Genomic DNA, 24,097 nt, shown 5'->3' on the forward strand with positions numbered 1-24,097 from the left:
CGTCCATGTCCCTAATATTTTCCACGTTATCAACTTCCAGCAGGAGATTCCCAGTGAATGAGTTACCAGACATGTTGATTTTAACTGCGCCAACTTGTTTGAGTATGGTACCATTGAATTTGTTTTGAGAAATGAACAGTTGTTCCAAAAATCCCCAATTTCCAAAACTCGACGGTATGCTACCATGGAAATCATTTCCATCCAAGAGGAGAATACTCAATCGAGTGATGTTGCCAATTGAAGGTGGGATTTGCCCTGAAAATTTATTTCAACGGAGATTCAAGGCTTGCAACTTGTTAAGCTTCCCAATAGCATCTGGAAGAGTACCCTTCATGGAATTCTCTCCCAGATGCAGAGCATACAAGCTGACAAGATTCTCAATTCCTTGGGGAATAGTTCCAAATATCTCGTTGTCTCGTAGAAACAGAATCTCTAGCTGTGTCGAGAGATTACCAATGGAGCCTGGCAACTCACCAGAGAGATTATTAAAATAAACAGACAGGACTTTTAAATTGGTGCAGTTGGTCAGTGAAGTGAGGAAGCTCAGGTCATCACCTTCTCTGCTTCCAAGCTGATTTTTCTCTATATTGAAAAGGTAGAGACCCGAAAGACTTCCTAGATTCAAAGGCACATGTCCATGAAAACTGTTGGAGCTAAAATCAACTAATTCGAGACTTGAAGCATTGGACAATGAAATTGGCAGCGTTCCAGTGAATTGGTCATAGCTACAGAAATCTGTTGCAGGTGTGGAAACACAAGGCCTAGGTTGGGGGGAATGCTTCCAGGTAGCCGGTTAGCTGCCACACTAAACACTTGGATGGATGAGAGATTATAAATCGACGGTGGTATCGTACCTGATAACTGATTTGCAGCTATTGCAAAAAGATAATGCGTGCCCATTTACCAAGCTGGTTTGGAATTTGACCATCAAAATTGTTAGATGTTAGAAGAAGAGTCGTGAGAGAGGAAAGGTTCCCCAACGAAGGTGGGATGCCTCCACTGAGATTGTTGATGCGGAGGTTAAGAGCAATGAGCTTTGGCAAAGAACCAAGCTCAGCAGGAAGCTCTCCAACGAGCTGATTCCGCTCGATGTGAATGGCTATGATTTCTGAGCAGTGGCTCAGATTGGATGGAATTTCTCCTTGGAGTGAATTATCAGTCAGGTGACGCAGGGGAGGACGTGAGGTCGAGCACCGTCTTCCTCAAGAGGATAACTATTCCGAATCCACGGAACTTCTCTGGACTCCTCACAGAGACTTCTCGAATCCACGAGGAAAGAAAGCAGAAAATAGAAATAAATTATAATAAATTTGAAATTGATTAATGAATGAGTAAAAACGAGTTCACAACCCTTTAAATAGGGGTACCAAGCAATGAGAAAGAAATCAGAATCAAACTACAACTCAAACTCCTAGAATCCGCGACTTACTATAAATAGTAAACTTACTATTTATAGATGGTCGTGATGTCTACTAGTGCACAAGGTTTTCGGCCAAAAATAGTAAGTGTCCTATTTGGCTTCACCAAACCGTTCTCCTAATTATTCTAAGCTCTTTTCACGTTGGGCGCAACTCCTAAAGCCCGACGGATGAAGAGTTATAAACAAACTATTTATAGTAAAAACAAAATTAAAACAGGAAAACGACCGTCGATCAAGGGGTTTTTCCACAATTCCGGGCTATGTAACCCAGCTATGCCAGGTTGGTTGGCTAAAGTAGCTCGTTCTACCCCAAAATCATATATTTTACGTTAGATAACTCATTCCGGATTGCGACATACGCCCGATCTAAGGTCCGATGGTCCGGATCACTTCTGTCGTTACCCGAGCCTTTTCTGATCCATCTTGGCCATGAAACTGTCCGCGACCCACTCTACATCAGTCCCCTCCACTTCAAAAGAACTCGTCCTCGAGTTCTCATCCTTCGCTTGTTTATGATACTTGGTCAGGTCCGCGACGTTGAAAGTCCGTGAGATTGCCATGTCATCTGGAAGATCAACAACATAAGCGTTGTCATTGATCTTTCGGATGATTGGTACCGGTCCAATCTTTTTATTCTTCAATTTGTTGTACGTTCCGGTCGGAAATCGTTTTTCGTGCAGATGGACCATTACTTGGTCGCCCACCTCAAATACTTTTTGTCGCCGATGCTTGTCCGCTTGCTCCTTATACTTTTTGTTCGAGGCATGTAGCTTGGTTTGTACCTCTGCATGAATGCCCATGATCTTGTCAGCCATATGTTCCGTAGCAATGCTCATGCCTGGGAGCTTGGGTAGAGGGACCAAGTCTAGTGTGTGGCGAGGTACTCGTCCATAAATAAGCCGGAACGGGGATTTTCCTGTCGAGCGGTTCACCATGTTGTTGAATGCAAACTCCGCTTTAGACAAGGCCAAATTTCACTGCTTCGGTTTTTCTCCTGAAATACATCGAAGGAGGTTTCCCAACATGCGATTTGCAATCTTAGTTTGAGCGTCAGTCTGTGGATGGTAGGCGCTGCTGAACTGAAGTCGTGTATCGAATCGAGTCCACAAAGTCCGCCAAAAGTGGCTTATGAACTTCATGTCATGGTCAGAAGTAATAGTCTTGGGAACCCCATGTAGTCGCACAATTTCTCTGAAGAATAGATTCGCCACATGTGTTGCATCGAGAGTCTTCTTGCATGGAATAAAGTACGCCATCTTAGAGAAACGATCTATTACCACGAACACCGAATCCATGCCGTGTTGTGTTCGTGGGAGACCAAGCACGAAGTCCATAGATAAATCCTCCCAAGGGCCGTCAGGCACGAGTAATCGAGTGTAGAGGCCCGTATTAAGAGATAGCCCCTTAAAGGTCTGACAAATATAACAACGTTAGACTGTCTTTCCCACATTACGTACCAATTGCGGCCAGTAATACCGTTCTTCCACAAGAGCTCGCATCTTGTCTCACCCAAAGTGTCCACTGAGGCCACCTCCATGCAGCTCTTGGATGATCTATTCCCTTAACAAACTTTTGGGGATGCACAGTCGATTTCTCTTAAAAAGGAAGCCGTCTTACATATGTAAGTCACTGGGGTGACCTTCTTAGCACCTAACACATGCGTCCTTGAAGTCATTGTTGACATATGTCCTTGAGGTGCTCAAACCCCACAACCTCATTGCTCATAGTGACTAACAAAGTTGCACGGCGACTTAGTGCATCAGCTACTTTGTTCTGCTGCCCTGACTTGTGTTTTAGTACGAATGTGAATTCCTGCAAAAATGAGATCCATCTAGCATGCACACGGTTAATGTTAGCTTGACTATTAATGAATTTGAGTGCTTGATGGTCCGTGTAAAGTATGAATTCCTTTTGAATCAAATAATGTCGCCAGTGCCACAGTGCCTGGACCACCACGTATAACTCGATCTCACATGTAGACCACTTCTTGCGTGCATCACTAAGTTTCTCGCTGTATAAGGCTACCGACCTACATTCTTGAGACAAAACTCCCCCAATTCTGACATATGAGGTATCACATGCACTTCAAACAGTTTGTCGAAGTTGGAAAGTACAAGAACTGGGGTCGTGGATAATCTGCACTTGATTTCGGCAAAGCTCCTGTCAGCTTCGTGAGTCCACTAAAACTGTCCTTTTTTCATGTAATCTGTGATAGGTGATACAATGGTACTAAAATTTTTCACGAACCGACGATAGAATGTCACCAGTCCATGAAAACTTCGCACTTCGTGAATATTTATAGGAACTGACCATTCTCTGATTACCTTCACATTTTCCTCATCCACTCAAATGCCCGTGGATGTTATGAGAAAACCCAGGAACAATAGGCTATCAGTCATGAAGCTGCACTTTTTTAAATTAAGGTATAGTTTATTTTTAGTGAGCACTTGAATGACCTTCTTGAGGTGTTCTATATGGGTGATTTCGTCTTGACTGTATATCAAAATATCATTGAAGTAAACTACAACGAACCGCCCAATGAAAGGTTTCAGAACTTGGTTCATCAATCTCATAAATGTGCTAGGCGCATTCGAAAGACCGAAGGGCATGACCATCTATTCGTATAATCCTTCCTTGGTCTTAAAGGCCGTTTTTCACTTATCACCCGACCGTATTCGAATCTGATGGTAGCCGCTCCTTAGGTCCAATTTAAAGAATATGGTCTTTCGACCTTCCTCAGTGGTATGCTCCTGTTCTTCAATATCTGGATCTTCATAAGCGTTATCAGTACTACCATCATTGATGGCGAGGTTTGCCACTTTTCGCTGGAGACAAGTATTTGATAGGTGGCCCGGTTGGCCACAACGATAACAGTTATCGGGCCTTGGCCGAGCATAGGGGTTCGAAATTCTACTTGGACCAACAGCAGTTGATACGCCCCTTTGGGGTCTAGCTTGCCCGCTTCCCTGATCTCGATTCTCAAATGTAGGAGGTTGAGTGCGTGCTCCTATGGGCTCCTTCCCCTTAGGCTGTGCAGTTCCCTGGGGCAGACCTGCCATAGGGATCCTTGCAGTAGGATAGGTCTGTGTGTTAGGACGTTCAAGTTGCGCTTCTGCCCGAGTAGCCAACTTGATCGCATCATTCATCGTCTAGACGGACTGCATTTGGACCCGATCATGGATAGCCATACGCAATCCATCGTTGAATCGGGCGACTTGCTGCGATTTAGTCTCGACCAAATCGTTACGCGCCGCCAGGCGGTAAAATTCTTCTGCGTATTCTCTCACCGACCGACTACCCTGTCGACAATTTTGGTATTGTTGGAATAATACCTAATCGTAATCGATAGGGAGGAATCGGGCACGTAGTAGCTGCTTCATCCGCTGCTAGGTGCGAATTGATGCTTTCGTCTGCTTAGTTCGCACGATTTGCAGTTGTTCCCACCAACCTGAAGCTTCTCCTTTTAACTTGTAGGCCACAAGCTTGACCTTCATTGCTTTAGGGATGTCCATATAGTCGAAAAATCGCTCAACTTCAGAAAGTCAATCGAGAAAATTCTTAATGTGTAGTTGGCCATTGAAGCTAGGAATATCAACCCTCATCTTGAATTCTCGATCCGTTCGATCTACTCGATCGCCGTCATATCTGGGGTGTTGGAAGATTATGTCGTCGATTTCCTCCTCATTGGAGCCCCCTTCCTCAAGAATGACCCTTAGATGCACTGCCGATACTATCCTGCGATCAGGGCGATTAATTGGGGGTGGAGGATTGCCACCAGGAACACAGAGCTGCCTTAGGTTTTTCGCCAAGAGATCCGTTATGCAGTCAATGGAAGCCTGCGGCCCTTGCATGGCTTGCTGATTCTCTCGTTGCGCTACTTCGAAAGTTGTCGCCATTAAAGGTAAATTCCCTAGAGCACCGCCCATGGGATTGTTGCCCGACCCGTCGTTAGAAGCCATCAATCTGAGGAGAAACCTCGCTTTGATACCAAACTGACGCAGGGGAGGACGTGAGGTCGAGCACCGTCTTCCTCAAGAGGATAACTATTCCGAATCCACGGAACTTCTCTGGACTCCTCACAAAGACTTCTCGAATCCACGAGGAAAGAAAGCAGAAAATAAAAATAAATTATAATAAATTCGAAATTGATTAATGAATGAGTAAAAACGAGTTCACAACCCTTTAAATAGGGGTACCAAGCAATGGGAAAGAAATCAGAATCAAACTACAACTCAAACTCCTAGAATCCGCGACTTACTATAAATAGTAAACTTACTATTTATAGACAGTCGTGATGTCTACTAGTGCACAAGTTTTTTGGCCAAAAATAGTAAGTGTCCTATTTGGCTTCACCAAACCGTTCTCCTAATTATTCTAAGCTCTTTTCACGTTGGGCGCAACTCCTAAAGCCCGACGGATGAAGAGTTATAAACAAATTATTTATAGTAAAAACGAAATTCAAAAAGGGAAACGATCGTCGATCAAGGAGTTTTTCGCAACCGTCAGTCCCCGGCAACGGCGCCAAAAACTTGTTCACACCCCAAGTGCAGGGTTGTGATGTAGTAATAAACTCGGTAAGACCGAGGTCGAATCCACAGGGACTGAAACCTGTACGTTATCTGAAAATAACCAGATCTAGAACTAGACTAAGATGTGATCTAAACCAAATAGAATTTAAGGAATAATTGTGGAATAATTATCTAAAACTTTAAGGAATTCAAAGGAAGGAAACTAGGGATTCAGAGGATTCACTTGTAGGGATCAGGGAGATCTTTTGCCTGTATCAAGAATCACGGAAATCAAACTGAACCTACTTGATCTAGTCTTCACAAGATGAAAGGTATATGAATTAGAATGGATTCCATCATCTAACCATGCCCAGGAGACAAAGCAAACAACAAGATTAAACTAATTACCAACCAATCACAGTGCATGCAAGTTAGGAAGGGTACCATCATCCTACCATGCCCAGGAGACGATGGTGAACAACAGGGCTTCCTGACGTCATATACATCAAAAGGGAAAAGAAATATTCAAAGTCATTGCAAACCCATTGTAATTTCAGTCACAACAGACCATTAAAGACTAAGAAAACCTTCCTTTAATAATCAACTAAAATCAGATTCAGTTTAGAAATTAAAAGCATGACATAATATCTCCCATCTCGCTACAGGCTTCACCTCTTAGCCCTAGCTAAGAGGTTTAGCCACACATGAATGGGCTAAATCCTAAAAAATAAAAGAAATATAAAGGAAAAGAAGAAGAAAAACCAGGCTGCTTCACTCTCTCTCTCCCTATCTGACGTCCCCTATTCAAGCATACCCTCTTCTCCACGTTTGGAACTCTTTTTATAGCTTTTGGAGTGGTGGAAATCGGATTTGGGAAGCTATCGCACGCGCAGCGAAAGCCTTTTCGCAGCCAAGTTCGGAGCTTCATAACTCTTGAGTTCCTTGCGTTATTCCTGTAAAATCAGCGTCTCTTGGAAGTATTTTGGCTGGTCTACACGATGGACAGTTCAGATCTGCCATATGATCAAAGATGGTGGGCCACAACTGCCTGGAAAATTCGATTTCGCGGACGTGCGTAGCCTTTCGCACGTCCGGTCCTGACGTGATCGGTGGGCCCCACAGAGGTGTTTTCGAAGAAATCCACCCGTCCATTGGATTCAGGACGAAATTTCGGTTAAGAATGGGTAGTTTTGAACGTCCATTGACGCGGAATCAGAGAAGAAATCACCCAAACATCAATTTGAATATTGCAGGGCAGTCCACTTATGGCCTCTGTATCGTGCACGTGTGCTTGCATGAGTCCAAAAGTTTAGCATGGGTTTGAAGAACTCATGGCCCTCTACAAGATGGACGGCTTGGATCATTCACTAGGACAATGTGTGGGGCCCACTGGCGTCCGCAAAACGGCCAGTGTCAGTCCGTTTCCTGCGCCAATACGGCAGTTGCCGTTTTAGGAAGAAGAAGCGGGTCAGCAGCGCTGACCCGCCTTACGTGGTTTGGTGCGGCTCGGTACGTGTGTACCTCACGTACACACGCTGTATATACGGGGCCCACTATAATGTATATGCAAGATCCGATCCATCCATTTGTTTCCTCCTCTTATTTAAACCGTCGAGACCATAGTTGAGACAGTTCCAGATATCAGGTGGGCCCAGAATCAACAGTTTATGGGCTGATCTATCAGTTGGGGTACTTCCATAGTGATCCGAGGGCTGAAATTTGATATGTACGGTTGATTTATGGCCCTCAGGCCATGTATGAAGTTTTGAGCCAATCAGATGGTGAGAACTATGTGATCTTGCATTTTTCACCAATTTCGGGCCTCTTTAAAATGAATGGCTTGATTTTCTCGGATTCCTGGTGTGTAATTCCATCGATCTTGGTCCCTTGGAGTCCGTCCCTTGCCTTGGGTGTCATCAGAGCGTTAAATCCATGGTTTAAGCACCCTTTTTCAGTTCATGCTTGTAAATACACTCTGCATCACAAACATGATTAAATCAGGTTATTAAATGGTATCATGCTTGTAAATCCATGCAATAACTGGGTCTGATATGCAATATTTGACCCTCAACACAACCCCCAACCAGCATTTTGCTAGTCCCGAGCAAAATATGCGAAAAGTAAGTTGAGAATTACAGAACAATTTCTATAAACTCGAGTGATTTTTGTAGAATAATCCAGATATGTGAATTTCCAGATTCATGAATGTTGGATATTACTTTCTCCTAGACTCAAGTGCACGGTAAACTTCATAATCAAGTTCAAAGTATTATTCCATTAATTAGAAAAATTCTAATCATTGAGATCTATGGGCATACAGTGTAATCTCAGCTTATCATCATTAAAATTCACTTCTCTATTTCAGGATATCACTGGTAACCAATAAGAAGATTCATGATAACCAAAACTTGCCTCACAGATCATCTTTTCATTCTTTCAGCTTTTGATTTTTCCATTAAAAGTAACGCTAAGAAGGGGAATCGAATCCTCACCTATAGGGAGCAAACCTATGGTGAAGACTGTACACCCAACTTTTTTCACATATCATCCATGGGGGATTGAATCTACACCTATAGGGAGCAAACCTATGGTGTAGACCATTCGCCCAATCCTTTTAATTTCTCAGGTTGGTTCCTTTCAAGCTTAGTGATCACCAAGTTAATCCTTTAATATCGAATTGAACCCTTAATGTGCAAGCGAGATGTGTTTTATGAAATCATGACTCAATCAATATTTAAAACCTCTAACCATGCATTAATAGTTCAAACTTAACTATGAAATCTAACAAATAGCTGAATTCAAGAGTCATAAATTTCCAACATCACTTGTCTTGTAATGCTAAATCCAAGATGGCCGCTAAAATCACTTCAAATTCACAAGAAATTCCAGAAAAATTAAAAATTTTCACAATTTTTGCTCAAGACCAAGAAAACACTGATTAAGAAACCTAATCTCCCACCCCAACTTAAAATCTACATTGTCCTCAATGTAAGAGAAATAAGCATGCAATGCACATGGGACAACGAAAATATAAGAGGAGTGATGGAAAGATAGTACCTGGACGAAAGAATCAAGAGGCTTTCCAAAGATATCTACGTAAGAGCGGGTCAGCACAAGAGAGAAATCAACAAGAGAGAAACCAAAAAATAAAGATAAAATCCTACCTACACCACTTTTGCAGGTACTCTCGATTGCATTTAGCGTATGCAACAAGCCTTTAAACCCCTAGGTTGCCCCTAGTGGACGAGTTGTAGTCTCGTGAGGGTTTGCAGCAATGTTACCCACAAACATTGAACTAACTAACTAGGAAAATGAAATGGAATGAAAAGTTAGATTGGCTCCCATGAGCACTAAGTTTACCGTCTATCCTAAAACAGCATAAAGGAATCTACCCTAGTCCTATGAAAGTAAGGAAAAACTACTCGATCATGCCGCAAGATTCTTCTTCCGGCCAATATCTTGATAAGTTTCTCAGTAAGTTCCTCAACAAGATCATCCAAAAGCCCTTTTTACAATAGGCTTGGATGCCTTGGAGCATGACCTTCCAGAGAAACTTATGTACCTCATAAGAAATTTTCCGTTGAAGTGCTTGAGGTATCCATAGCATATACGATTCACCCGTGACAAAAGAAGTTTCATCGTTAGTATCCCATAGTGAATCAGAAACTACAGGTAGATAAAGTTTAGAAAACTTCGCAAGAAGTAATGTAGTCTCAACACATTCCGAGTAGACTTCGGTTCAATTTTCAGTTCCTCTTCCCTTAATGGTAAACATTCAGGATCTGTGGAAGAAAGGGCTTCAGAGTAAGGGTTCGCTTGGTCCGTGACAACCACCGAGATAGTGTCATGCAAGGAGTCCACCTTTTCTTGTATCATGAGGTCATTGGAATCCATAAGGTATGCCAAGCATGAGTTCAAAGATGTGGGAAAGTCAGCTGGGAGTGACTTGTCTCCTGCATCGAAATCTGTGATGATGAGCCCAAGGATTCCATCGTCTTTTGAAGTGGATGGACGCATGCTCTCTTGCTCCAGCCCTACATAGACAGATAGAGGGTCAGTAGACGAAGTATTGATGTGCGGACTCTGTTGAAAAGAAACTGAATCGTCAAAACTTGACAGTTCAGATAGCAGCTTGAACTAGGTGGTTTTAAATTTCAGAGTTGTATCGAGTAACTCATCCATCTCCTGAATCATATCATCACTCAATTCGGGGGAATTATCCAAATATGTCTCACAAGAGATAGAAGGATCAGTTGTAAGGAACTCATCCACTTTTAAATCAGACATGTCAGGTGAGTGGAGTAGCTCATTATGACCGCTCCCTTCGTGTACTTCTTGATCATTGACCTGGACTAAACTTGAGATTTAATTCCAGGGGAACTGGGGCTGCACATTCATGATCGTCATCCTAATACTCATCATATTCTAGTTCAGTGCAGTGCACATTTGGGATGGGATCACTTTCCTCGCATTCTATTCCCAGATTGGGTTGAGGTTCACATAAACCAACCTCTCCCTCATCATTGAAATCTAGTGTATCCTATGAGTGAAGTATATCATCATCATTATATTTGAAAGACACCCATGTATCTCCACCATTCTTTTGAACAGTCATTGCGATCGACTCATTGGGGAATTGAACCGTATGCTCATTAATGAAATCCAACTCCTCATTCCAAATTTCAGATTTCTTCAAAAGCGAGTGAGGATCACTTTCCTCGCATTATATTTCTGGATTGGATTGTAGTTGGGATGAGCGAGCTTCCTCTATCCTATTAAGGCGCGAATTGAGTGCTTCCATTGCTTTTCTAATTCCAGCAAGACACTCCATGTTATGCTGAAATGAATTCTCTTGGATCGTTTTTGGTTGGTTCTCAAAGGTAGGGTATCCAAGAGAATAATCATTACAACATGTTGTTGGTTCATCTTCCTAGTTTTGATGGTTCCACTAGTTATAATCATACTGATCATACATGGGAGAACATGATGGTTGATAATAATCCTCATTCCCATAGTTATGATTGTATACAGACCTATTAGCCGATGGAGCATAACGTTCTAGTCGGTTCTCAATGTCGGTTCTCGATGGAGAAAAATCTTAATGTATACATTGAATTCCAAAACCCTCAGGCATTCTCCAAAACTGCTTATCCATCTCAGCATAGACACGTACCCAAGCTTCCATGGTGAACCTTAATTCTGATTCTAATCTTAGAAGAAAATAAAAAATTCCTATAGCAGTACATAAAGTAAGAGGAGAAGTTAGAAGGATGTTACCAAATGAGAAGTTCCTATGTTAAGATCCTGCAAAATAGAACAAAACAAGTTAGTTTCTAAGAATAGCAAGCCTATAAAATTACTAAGAAGAGAAATATAGAAATAAAAAGAAATAAGGAAGAATTCCTAAATTAGAAAGTAGAAATTTAGAAAGAGCGTACCAAATTTAGAAATTTCTAATAAGCCTATAAAACAGAAAAGTTAGTTTCTAAACAGAAAGTCTTAAAATAGAAAATTTCTAAAAATAAAATAGAAAACAAAATTAGATTCCAAAAGAGTTAGAATTAGAAACTTACTAAAAAGGAATCCTAATCTAGAAATATAAGGAAGAGAGAAATTACCAATTTAGAAACCTATCTCAGAATCCTACAAAATAAGAAAGTTGGGTTAGTTTCTAAAAAAAGGAAAACTATCTAAAAATAGAAAGTTATTTAAATAGAAAATTTCTAAAAATTAAAGAAAAACCTGGAATTAGAAAATTCTAAAAATAAATCCTAAAAATCAGAAAAGTCCTAATCTTAAACTAATCCTAAAACCAGTTAACTTCAGGAAACGTAGCCGTCAATCCCCGGCAACGGCGCCAAAAACTTGTTCACACCCCAAGTGCAGGGTTGTGATGTAGTAATAAACTCGGTAAGACCGAGGTCGAATCCACAGGGACTGAAACCTGTACGTTATCTGAAAATAACCAGATCTAGAACTAGACTAAGATGTGATCTAAACCAAATAGAATTTAAGGAATAATTGTGGAATAATTATCTAAAACTTTAAGGAATTCAAAGGAAGGAAACTAGGGATTCAGAGGATTCACTTGTAGGGATCAGGGAGATCTTTTGCCTGTATCAAGAATCACGGAAATCAAACTGAACCTACTTGATCTAGTCTTCACAAGATGAAAGGTATATGAATTAGAATGGATTCCATCATCTAACCATGCCCAGGAGACAAAGCAAACAACAGGATTAAACTAATTACCAACCAAACAATAGTGCATGAAAGTTAGAAAGGGTACCATCATCCAACCATGCCCAAGAGACGATGGTGAACAACAGGGCTTTCTGACGTCATAAACATCAAAAGGGAAAAGAAATATTCAAAGCCATTACAAACCCTTTGTAATTTCAGTCACAACAGACCATTAAAGACTAAGAAAACCTTCCTTTAATACTCAACTAAAATCAAATTCAGTTCAGAAATTAAAAGCATGACATGGTATCTCCCATCTCGCTATAGGCTTCACCTCTTAGCCCTATCTAAGAGTTTTAGCCACACATGAATGGGCTGAACCTTAAAAAATAAAAGAAATATACAGGAAAAGAAGAAAAAAAACCAGGCTGCTTCACTCTCTCTCTCCCTATCTGACGTCTCCTATTCAAGCCTACCCTCTTCTCCACGTTTGGAACTCTTTTTATAGCTTTTGGAGTGGTGGAAATCGGATTTGGGAAGCTATCGCAGGCGCAGCGAAAGCCTTTTCGCAGCCAAGTTCGGAGCTTCATAACTCTCGCGTTCCTTGCGTTATTCCTATAAAATCAGCGTCTCTTGAAAGTATTTTGGTTGGTCTACACGATGGACGGTTCAAATCTGCCATATGATCAAAGATGGTGGGCCACAACTGCCTGGAAAATCCGATTTCGGGGACGTGCGTAGCCTTTCGCACGTCCGGCGCTGACGTGATCGGTGGGCCCCACAGAGGTGTTTTCGAAGAAATCCACCCCGTCCATTGGATTCAGGACGAAATTTCGGTTAAGAATGGGTAGTTTTGAACATCCATTGACGCGGAATCAGAGAAGAAATCACCCAAACATCAATTTGAACGTTGCAGGGCAGTCCACTTATGGCCTCTGTATCGTGCACGTGTGCTTGCATGAGTCCAAAAGTTTAGCATGGGTTTGAAGAACTCATGGCCCTCTACAAGATGGACTAGAAGGACGGTCCAGTCGCGGTCCCCGCAGCCCAGAACCCACCTAACAACCGCCAACGAGGAGCGACCAGAACAAGCAACAATCAGCGGGGTCGCAACGATGGGCGGTTGGACCAGGAGGTTCAAGAAATCCGGTCTGATATGAATATGATGAAGCAGATGCTGGAACGAATGTATCAGCAGCAAATGCAGCCACTCCCGCATCCTCAAGGGGAGACAGCGCACGTACCGACTGCGGCGGTTGATCCTCAACCTTCCGCGCCGCAGTCTTTCCGGCCGAGCCAACCCCAAGGCGAATCAGAACCATCTCCAGCGCAGTCGGCCAACGCTTCCCTGCCCCCGACCGATCTTCGACACGAGATAGAGCGAAGAAGGCGCAACCGCCCTTCCATGGAAGGCACGGCAGAGAGCAGTGAACCTTGGAAAGCCGATATTCAAAATTTTAAAAGAGAAGTGCGGGAAGAAATGGCGAAAGAGATGGCGGACATGAAGCATGGCCGGAATATGTATTCGACCAGATCCGAAGCAAAGGCGTCCCCCTTTGTGGACTCGGTAATGAAGGCTCGGTTGCCCGAGAGGTTTCGATTACCTCAAATCACTCCTTTCACCGGCAAGACCGACCCGACGGAGCATATCGAATGCTTCAGAACCTATATGGAGCTCCACGATGCCTCGGATGCGGTAATGTGTCGGGCCTTTTCTCTTACATTGACCGATGTAGCTCGATTGTGGTTCAAACAGTTGAAACCAAAGTCCATCAGCTCATTCGTTGAGCTGAGCGACACCTTCCTCACAAACTTCATCGGCGGAAAAAAGAAATTGAAGCCCCCTGCACATCTGAACAACATAGTTCAAAAGCAGGGAGAGCTATTGAAAGATTATATCAAGCGTTTCAACTTCGAATCCCTTCAGGTTCGAAAACATTCAGAAGAAACGACTCTCAATGCGCTCATGCAAGGAGTCAGAGATAAGCCATTCCTGGCATCTCTAGACAAAACTCCGCCCGATACTCTGGCAGAATTTATGGCACGGTCGGATAAGTATGCAAACGCCGAAGAAACGCGAATTCTGCGTGAAACTAAAACTTTGGTCAAAGAGTCGGCCAAAAAGGAAGCCGACTCGGCCGGAGGAAGGAAACGCAAGGATGATCAAGCGCATGATGAGCGAAGGTCAGGCAAACGACCAGATCGAAGATTTTCCACATATACCCCCCTGAACAAGACTCAGGAACAGGTATTGATGGAAATCAAAAGCGAAGGCTTTGTCAACTGGCCCAGTAAGCTCAGGAGTAATCCTAATCGGCGGGACAAGGATAAATACTGCCATTATCACCGTGATCACGGGCATAACACAAGTGATTGTCGTCACCTAAAGGAAGAGATCGAACGACTCATAAAGGACGGCCGACTCAAAGAACATATGGTTAAAGCTGGGGTAGCTGAGGGACGTCCGACCGAGAGTCAGCCTATGGAAGAAATCCGGACAATTATCGGCGGTCCGCGAGGTGGGGGCGACTCAAACAATGCTCGAAAGAATCATGCGAGAAAACTTAGTCAGCCTAAGTCCGAGCTTATGATTATAGATCGGCCACCAAAGGAGAAGAAAAGGGAAAGATATTGCATTTCGTTCACAGAGGAAGATGCCCGAGGTATCTATCACCCCCACGATGACGCATTGATTGTCACCCTGACTATCGCTAACCGAAAAGTGTTCCGGATACTCGTCGATACGGGGTCATCTGCAGACGTGTTGTTTACTCAGGCGTTCGACAAAATGGGGATCGAACGGTCCATGCTACGCCCAGTTCGGACCCCGTTAATCGGTTTTTTCGGAGGACAAGTACTGCCCGAAGGGATTGTCTCGTTACCACTCACCGCTGGTAGTGCCCCACATCAGACGACGATGATGGTCGAATTCTTGGTCGTCGATCAACCCTCAGTATACAACGCAATACTCGGCCGACCTTCATTGAGTCTCCTCCAGGCCGTGGTATCCACATACCATCTTTCACTGAAATTCCCGACTGAGTCGGGAGTAGGAATTGTCAAAGGAGACCAGCAAGATGCGAGGCGTTGTTACATGATAGCTGTAAAGGGAACCGCCGACAAAAGTCCGATCAACATATCAACGATCGAATCATTGGACCCTCGGGGCGAGAGTCATGAACGAGGCAGCCGGTCGAAGATCTTATCTCAGTCCCCTTGGTCGAAACAGATGGATCCAAGACGGTACGAATTGGCTCGTCTTTACAGTCCCCCTTGAAAGAAAAGCTGATAGCCCTGCTCCGTAGGTACGCCGACGTATTTGCCTGGTGTCATGAAGATATGCCCAAGATCGACCCCTCTGTGATGACTCACCGACTCAACATCGATCCGTCATATCGACCGATCCGACAGAAGCGACGACCGCTCGGCCCTGAACGATACGCCATCATTGAAGAAGAAGTCAACAAACTCCTCCAGGCTAATTTCATAGAAGAAATACACTATCCAGAATGGGTCGCGAATGTCGTGCTTGTAAAGAAATCCAACGGGAAGTGGCGAGTCTGTATTGACTATACTGACTTAAATAAAGCCTGCCCGAAGGATAGCTTTCCGCTTCCGAGGATAGACCAGCTGGTAGATAGTACCGCCGAACATGAGCTCCTTAGCTTCATGGATGCTTATTCAGGGTATAATCAAATTGCAATGCATAAAACAGATAAATCAAAAACTACATTTGTCACCAACAAAGGCCTTTATTGTTACCAAGTGATGCCATTTGGTCTGAAGAATGCCAGCGCAACTTATCAAAGATTAGTTAACAAAATCTTTGCTCGGCTTATAGGCCGAACCATGGAAGTATACATTGACGACATGCTCGTCAAAAGTATACACGCGGCAGATCATGTGAATGATTTGGAAGAAATGTTTCTCATCCTACGGAAGTTTCGGATGAAGCTGAATCCGAGTAAATGTGCTTTTGGGGTGGGCTCTGGAAAGTTCCTCGGTTTCTTGGTTAGTCAGCGAGGAATAGAGGCAAACCCTGAGAAGATAAAGGCTTTGATTGATATGGAATCCTCTAAAACCATTAAGGACATCCAAAGATTGACTGGACGAGTCGCAGCACTTAATCGGTTCCTGTCCAGGGCCACGGATAAATGTCTCCCTTTCTTCAAACAGTTGAAAGGAAGACAAACAATGGGTTGGACGGAAGAATGTAAAGCGGCATTCCAACAATTAAAATCATATCTCGGTTCTCCACCTCTCTTATCAAAACCCGAATCAGGGGAGTCCCTGCTCCTTTACCTAGCAGTATCCGAGGCAGCGGTTAGCTCGGCTTTGATACGAGAATCCGAAGGAAAGCAACTGCCGGTTTACTACGTCAGCAAAGCGTTATTGCCAGCAGAAACGAGATACCCAAGCTTGGAAAAAGTGGCCTTGGCTTTAATAACTTCCTCTCGCCGACTCAGGCCGTATTTCCATGCCCATACCATCATCGTGATGACCGATCTTCCGCTTCGCCAGGTATTGCAGAAACCAGAAGCTTCCGGCCGACTCACGAAGTGGGCTATCGAACTGAGTGAGTTTGACATTCAATACAGACCGAAGGTAGCAATCAAAGGGCAAGCCGTAGCTAATTTTATTGCCGAGGGAACACCACCAACCGAACTCCCGGTCAACGATATGTCAAAGGATGTTGCAGTTCCAACAACAACCGCTCCCCCGACCCTACCCTGCCCTATTCCCTGGAAACTGTTTGTCGACGGTTCTTCCAACTCAAAGGCAAGTGGGGCCGGGGTTGTGCTGGAAACCCCCGATCATACCTATATACAGTATGCCTTACGACTTGGATTCCAAGCGTCGAACAATACAGCAGAATATGAAGCATTGTTACTCGGCCTCCGACTAGCCGCTAGCATGGGAGTCACGCACCTAAGTGTTTTCAGCGATTCTCAGTTGGTTGTTAATCAAGTTACCGGTGTATACCAGACACGGAAAAACCAACTAAGAGCATACATGGAGAAAGCGAAAGAACTTATCAATGGATTTCAACTCTGTCGTGTCACTCGGATCCCTCGTACAGAAAACGGCAAAGCCGATTTATTAGCAAAGCTCGCCTCCGCCGATGAAGATGATATACCCAGGTCCGTCCCTGTCGAATACGTCGATAAGCCGAGTATAAATGAACCAATTAGCGAGGTCGTCAATGCAATCGACTCGGAACCGTCCTGGATCGATCCAATCCGCCAATACATTGACAAGGGAAAGCTGCCTGAAGATCGTGCCGAGGCTCGACGAGTTAAGATCCGAGCCTCCCGTTACACCATACTCAACGGAACCCTCTATAAGAAAGGTTACTACGCTCCGTTGCTGCGGTGCCTCAAACCCAGTGAGGCGAACTATGTATTACGTGAAATCCATGAAGGAATCTGCGGAAACCACTCTGGAGGGCGATCTCTCACCCACAAGGTCCTACGACAGGGATATTACTGGCCCACTATCCAACACGACGCTCGCAAGCTCGTCCAAAAATGCGACAAATGTCAACGGTTCGCGGCAATTCCGAGGCAAGCCCCCGAGGCACTGACGCCGATGACTGGTCCCTGGCCCTTCGCACAGTGGGGTGTCGACATCATAGGTCCACTCCCTATGGGAAAAGGTCAGACCAAGTTTGCTGTGGTAGCAGTGGATTATTTCACGAAGTGGGCCGAGGCAGAGCCATTAGCTAAAATAACCGAGCAGAAGATCACCGAGTTTGTATGGAAAAACATTATCTGCCGATTCGGAGTACCCCGTACCATTATTACAGACAATGGAAGGCAATTTGATAATAGGAGCTTTCGCGAGATGTGCGACAACCTCGGAATCAGAAACGTCTATTCTTCACCTCATCATCCTCAAACTAACGGACAAGTTGAGGCGGTTAACAAGATTATCAAGCAACATCTTCGGACCAAGCTTAACCGGGCCAAAGGAGCATGGGCCGAAGAGCTCCCGAAAATTCTTTGGGCTTACCGAACTACAGCTCGAACCGCCACAGGAGAAACTCCCTTTTCACTCGCGTATGGCTCGGAAGCCGTCACTCCCGTTGAAATCGGATTACCTTCGGCTCGAATCACTTCGTTCAATGCGGAAGAAAATGAAGAACTCCTTACACTCGGGCTCGACCTTCTGGACGAACAAAGGGAAGTGGCGCGGCTGCGCACGGAGGCACGGCAACGACAAGTGGCTCGGTTCTACAATACCCGAGTTAAGATCAGGAGGTTTCGAATGGGAGATATGGTTCTCCGAAAAGTATTTTTCAATACCAAGAAATTTGGATCGGGTACGTTGGGACCCAATTGGGAAGGACCCTATATCGTCTCGGGCACCATCCGACCAGGAACGTATCGGCTAGAAGATCTAAACGGACAATCATTGCCTCATCCTTGGAACGCTGAGCACCTCAAGATTTACTATCCTTAGCTCGGTACTCAATGTTTAAAGACTCTGAACTAAGAAAGATTAAAGCTAAGTCAAATGAATAAAACTAAGCGTTTTCTTTCATTCATCAACCACATGCGAGTACAACATGTGAATACATTGATTTAAAAAAAAAAACACAAGGGGCCCTGGTTACTATCCTCCGGTAGGAACGGTACCCGAAGCATTCTCGCATGTACCGGCCTCATCCCCAGCAGTGACTTCAGCAGCGGCGTCCGGATTCTCGGATTCCGAGGCTCCTCCACCCTCGATTTCTGAGAGATCAAGGTCAGGAAAAGATTTCTTTATGTCTTTGACACATTCCAGATATCCGCTTTGGAACAAGCGATCCCTCTCATCCTCGAACTCCGCTGACTCAAGGAAAGCTTGGACGGCTTGGTCCCTAGCCTTCTCAGCCTCCCGAGTCTTCTCGTTGGCCTGCTGAATATGCCCCGCCGCCTCAAGCTTAGCCCGAGCCAAGTCATCTGCACAAGAAGCATGGACTGCGAGAACTCGTCGGTTCTCTTCTTCAGCTCTGGAAAGGAGAGCCAATACCCGAGTAACCTCGGCTTGCGCTTCATCAAGGGCTCTCCTGGAGAAAGCCACCTCTGCTTTTGCGTCTTCGGCAGCTTTCCGGGCAAGGGCCGCCTCGCCTATCAGAACGCCGACCCGAGTTTCGGCATCCTCGCGTCGCCCTTCGGCTTCCGACAGAAGAGTCTGCAGCCGATGAGTCGAAGATAACTCTTTGCTGGCCTTAATCAAGCAGGGAGCGAGTTCAAAAAGCACCCTTGCTGCATGGCCGACGGTTTGCGATGAAGGAGCGTTGTAGAGACTGATGAACTCTTTTTCGCCCCCATGGGCTAAGGCCCAGGGAACCATCCCCGACACCACCTTCTGCAGGACGGACGGCCCTTCTTGGTTCGTTTCCTCCCCTCTGGAGGATGCAGTCCTCGTCTCTTCTTCCCCTCTGGAAGACGCAGCCCTAGTCTCTTCCTCCTGTCTCGGAACATCCGTCGCAACGTGTCCCGAGTCGGGTGCCGCCTGAGGTTCCGAGGCTGCGGCCACCGTCACTTCCACCCTTTCTTCCGGGTCAGAAATTACGACGACAGTAGGGGCAGAAGAACTCGCAGGCTCCTTCTCCTTCCGCACCACTCTTTGTCTCTTCGGCGGCCGAGGCTCCGACAGAAGAACTGATCGCGGAGGAGCCTTTAACTTCGAAACCGCCCTAAGAGGAGGACGAGCTCCAGTCATTTCCGAGGGGGCCGATTCGGGAACAATCCTGAGATGGGGTCGAGCTTCGGGCAAATCTAAAAATTAAAAAAAAAAAAAAAAAACTCTTTCTCAAAACCTCTCAATACACATGAAGATACATTTTCGATTACCTGTGACGGCCGAGTCTAGACCTGCGAGATGGAGACGCTCCGGCTGTAAGAGCACCTTCCAAGACCTATCTGCCGGATCCAACGTCCTCAACTCTTTGATCCGAACTGAAGCACTGGAGCCGAGCTTCTGCCGCTTCTTCGGAATATCTGCCACAAGCCCGTCGGACTCGAATATTACAAAAATAAAGAAGGGCAAGAGAGAAGACCCAAGTCACTGCTCTCTGGAACGCCCGAGGAACACGAGCCTCGCAGGACCCGCCGCCGTCTCCCAGCGACCACAAGCCCAAAACCAACATTCTCTCCAATGTTTATTGGAAGTGGGAGGGTCAATTATTAGGGAGCCGCCTCCGCCCGCCAAGCAGCGAAGATAAAAGCCGGGGTAGTTCGGGTTCACGCGCACTTGGTATAAGTGGAGAAATTCGACTGTTAGCGGTGGGTGTTCCATCTCGGCCCACAACACCGCACATCCGAATAAGTTCCTCCACTCATTCGGAACTATTTGCCCCGGGGCAATCGAATAGAGATAAAACTCTCCGGACAATGGCCTGAAGGGGCCGACGCAAGCCGCATTGCATCGAGACTTGGTAGATCGCGACCGCCCCGGAAGAGGATGCTCCGGCAAGTCATTCGGACGGGGGAGATAAGTGATAACCGATTCGGGGATGTGATACCCGATTCGGATTCTGTCTAAATCCGCCTCAGTTAAAACTGAAGGAACCGGGCCGCTTAGATCATCCCCCGATCCTTCTCCTTCAGACTCGGCGTGTGCCGACTCATCAACAGGAACCGGTCCAGAGGTTCCCTCGGCAATCAACATTTTCTCTTCCTCCTCCTCTTCTTCCTCCATGCCCCTTGGAAGATTAGGCCTTCCCGGGCGGGTTATTAAAGACGACCCACCACGAGAAGGATCAACGGAAGCAGGGCGCTCCGCCGGAGCTCCAGTGACCCTCTCAGAAAGAAAAGCAGCGTTCGCATCAACTGCTATCTCTGTCAGTAAGGAAGGCGATTCCGCAACATTTCAAAAACGTTGCGCTTCGCCTTCATCTCCGGAAACTCCCTCTTGGGGACTTCGAGAACCTCTAGCCGCCATTATCACTAAATAAAGAGAAAGGGGAGACTCACCGGAGGGAGGAAGGAAAACGGAAATGGCGAAAGGAGCCGCTGACAGTTAAGAAAGAGGAAAGGAAGAAGACGAAAGACCGAAAAAGCTCCAAAGGAAATGCAAAGCGGGAATGGCAGTAGAAGTTCGAAATGCGGGACCCCCACCATTTTATAAGATTGCCATGTGGCGGAAGCAATTAATGGGAAAATGATTCGACGCCTGCATCGACTCCCCACTCGACACGTGGCGCACGTCGACCGACGACAATAATGCTCTTGCTACGTATCCAACCCTCATTGGCGGGGTGAGCGATTTGGCTGTCGGCGCATGCGAAGAGGCTGAACCGTCTCCCGTCAAAGGCGACATAGAATGCATTAAATGATTACTTATTGTCTCGGACTAAGTTATGAACCGACTCAAAGCTCGCTACTCCTAAGTGTCATATGAAACACACGGAGTAAGGGGGCTTCTTGTTGGGGACAAAAGATACGAGTTCGGAGACTCGGACTTAATGCCTCGGGTCGCCAAAGGATGTGTCGATCCGAGGCATGGTTCACTAAACCGAGACAGTTAAGTCGGTTCGGACGACAAAGGAGAAGTTAAGTCGGTTCGGACGACACATCAACGGATCTGAGCATGCATCGGGCCGATCTTCTTATCGGATCGGCCGTAAGATAAAGCCTCATCCCGAATATCTTGGGATAAGATCCCCGACCCAAGCTCACGGGATCGGATGAAGGCTGGAGATGGGCACGATCCTATCTCCGCGATACCGGAGGATCCCGCACACGATATCGGGAGGAGAATCCTCGTGCGACTCCAGCAGCTATAAAAAAGGAACCTCCATCGTCTTGTGAGGTAAGCAAAAATTCTTTCTCAAAACCCCTCAATACATTTAGACCCAGAATCCAGGCCTGACTTTGGCATCGGAGGGTCCCCTGCTCAAGCCAGGGTCTCCTTTGTCGGAGATGGGATGATGAAGAAGAAAAAAACACGAATGCAGTGATGAGTTGTACTCACCTACAGTATCTGTAACTCGAGTCCGGATCCTCTGTTTGCCAAAACCACAACTTTCCAGCTTTGTTCCTCCTTTGCTGTATAGTGATTGGTCCATCTCAGTCAGCGATACACAATCACACGGTCCAATTAGATTGCAACAACTACACTTGACGCAAACAGAGGATCCGTAACTCATGTAGACGGAAGCGGATTGCATGGTAGTGTGTTGACGTCACTAGATTCTGTGAGTCCCACCATAATGTATATATTATATCCAAACAGTCAGTCCATTTTGAGAAATCGTTATAGAGCTTGAACCTGAAACTTAAACAGATCTAAATCTCAATTGGACCACACCGTTGAGAGCAGTGGGGACTGAATGTTAACTATTGGAAACTTATTGGAGTCACGGAAGTTTTAGATCAATGTGATATTTTATTTTTTTTCCGCTTCATCCAGGTCTATGTGACGTTAGGGACAGGTTGAATGGTAAACAAACATCACGGTGGGCCATAAGAAGCTTTCAACCGTGGGAATTGCTCTTCCCACTGCTTTCTACCGGTGGTCACTTAAGCTTTGGATCTGCATCATTGCTGGGTTCATACCTAAAAAATGAGTTAGCTTACTGAGTAAACTTTGTGAGGTCCACCATGATTTATGTGTTTTATCTGCTCCGTCCATCCATTTTACCAGATTATTTTAGGGCATGAGCCAAACATCTAAGCATAGCAAATGTTAAAATATATCACAGTACCACTAGAAAAAATTGAATTGGATCGTATACCTTGAAAAAATCTTGGAGGCATAAAAGTTTTGGATCAAGCTTATATTAGTGTTTTCCCTTCATTCATGTCCTTATGATCTTATGAACAAGTCGGATGACAAATAAGATACACGTTTCTTGTGGGGCCTAGAAAGGTTTCAATGGTGGAAATCATTATCCCACTGATTCCTGTGGTATGATCCACTTGATCTTTGAATATGCTTAAATTTTGAGACCAACCCCTTAAATTAGATGGAAAAACGGATGGATAGATGGATGGCGTGGATAGACCACATACATTCAAGGTAGGCCCAATTGAGTTTATTAAGTACTTAATGTACTGAGTAACTCAGTAGGCAATCCGATTTCAACACACACATAATGGTAGGACTCACATAACTTAGTGGCGTCAAGACACCACAGACGAACACCGACTAGCACTGGCCAATCACCCTCCCACTGGCCAATGGCTAATGGTTGGTGCTATGTGCCCCTACCATGATCTGTTTGTTTCATCCATGCCGTCCATTTATGTTTTCCCATGATCTTATGGTCCGATTCAAAAAATGAAGTAAATCTAAATGGCAAGTAAACCACATCACATGAAACAATGTTGATTTAAGGCTCACCATTAAAAACTTCTCGGGGTTTTGGATTAGCTAATATTTGTTTTTGTTTTTGTTTTTTTTTTTTTTTCCTTCATTCAGTTCTGTATGACATAATCAACAGGTTGGATGTCAAATAAAAAATAATGTGGACCCTTTCAAGGTTTTTCACGGTAGGCATTCAATCACTTCTGTTTCCTATGGTGTAGTCCACCTGAGATTTAGATCTCCCTCATTTTTGGTATCAATCCATACAATGATCTGAAAAAATGAATAGACGGACTGGATAAAACAGGTACATCATGGTAGGGCCCACAACACCGACACCATCAATAGCCAAATCGCATACGACCCACGTTGCTGGTTTCGGGCGCAGCTAAGTCGCGTCTGAGAGCGGATTAGGTGAGACCCAGTCCTCACCCACGGCGCTGGGGCCTTTACCAAGAGGTTACTGTGGGGCCCTTACCACCTCGTACTTCGTTCTATCTTTAGATAGGTCGTCATCACTCCTTGAATAGTTGAGCATTTTTCACGGAAAATTTCAAGAGCTTGCATTTAAGTCAACCAATCAAAATAACTGTGGTAGTTGAAGGTATAATGGTGGTAGTTGGTAGTTGAAGGGAATGGTGGCACATGTGCACGTAAGCGCATGGGCACATGTGGTATATACGTTGTG

At 45.0% G+C, this 24,097-nt stretch overlaps 1 protein-coding gene across 1 annotated transcript; it reads right to left on the minus strand.

Annotated features, from left to right (window-relative positions):
• Positions 1-268: 268 nt before the first annotated feature.
• Positions 269-22,168, minus strand: LOC131236269 (putative receptor-like protein kinase At3g47110). Its single transcript, XM_058233392.1, has 3 exons — positions 22,075-22,168; positions 905-1,138; positions 269-615 (listed from the first exon to the last, which is right to left on the minus strand). Exons 1-3 carry the CDS (start codon positions 22,166-22,168, stop codon positions 269-271), a joined length of 675 nt encoding a protein of 224 aa, XP_058089375.1.
• Between the last annotated feature and the right edge of the window lie 1,929 nt (positions 22,169-24,097).

This window comes from Magnolia sinica, unplaced genomic scaffold, assembly GCF_029962835.1.
Source record: "Magnolia sinica isolate HGM2019 unplaced genomic scaffold, MsV1 ctg349, whole genome shotgun sequence".
Taxonomy (NCBI): domain Eukaryota; kingdom Viridiplantae; phylum Streptophyta; class Magnoliopsida; order Magnoliales; family Magnoliaceae; genus Magnolia; species Magnolia sinica.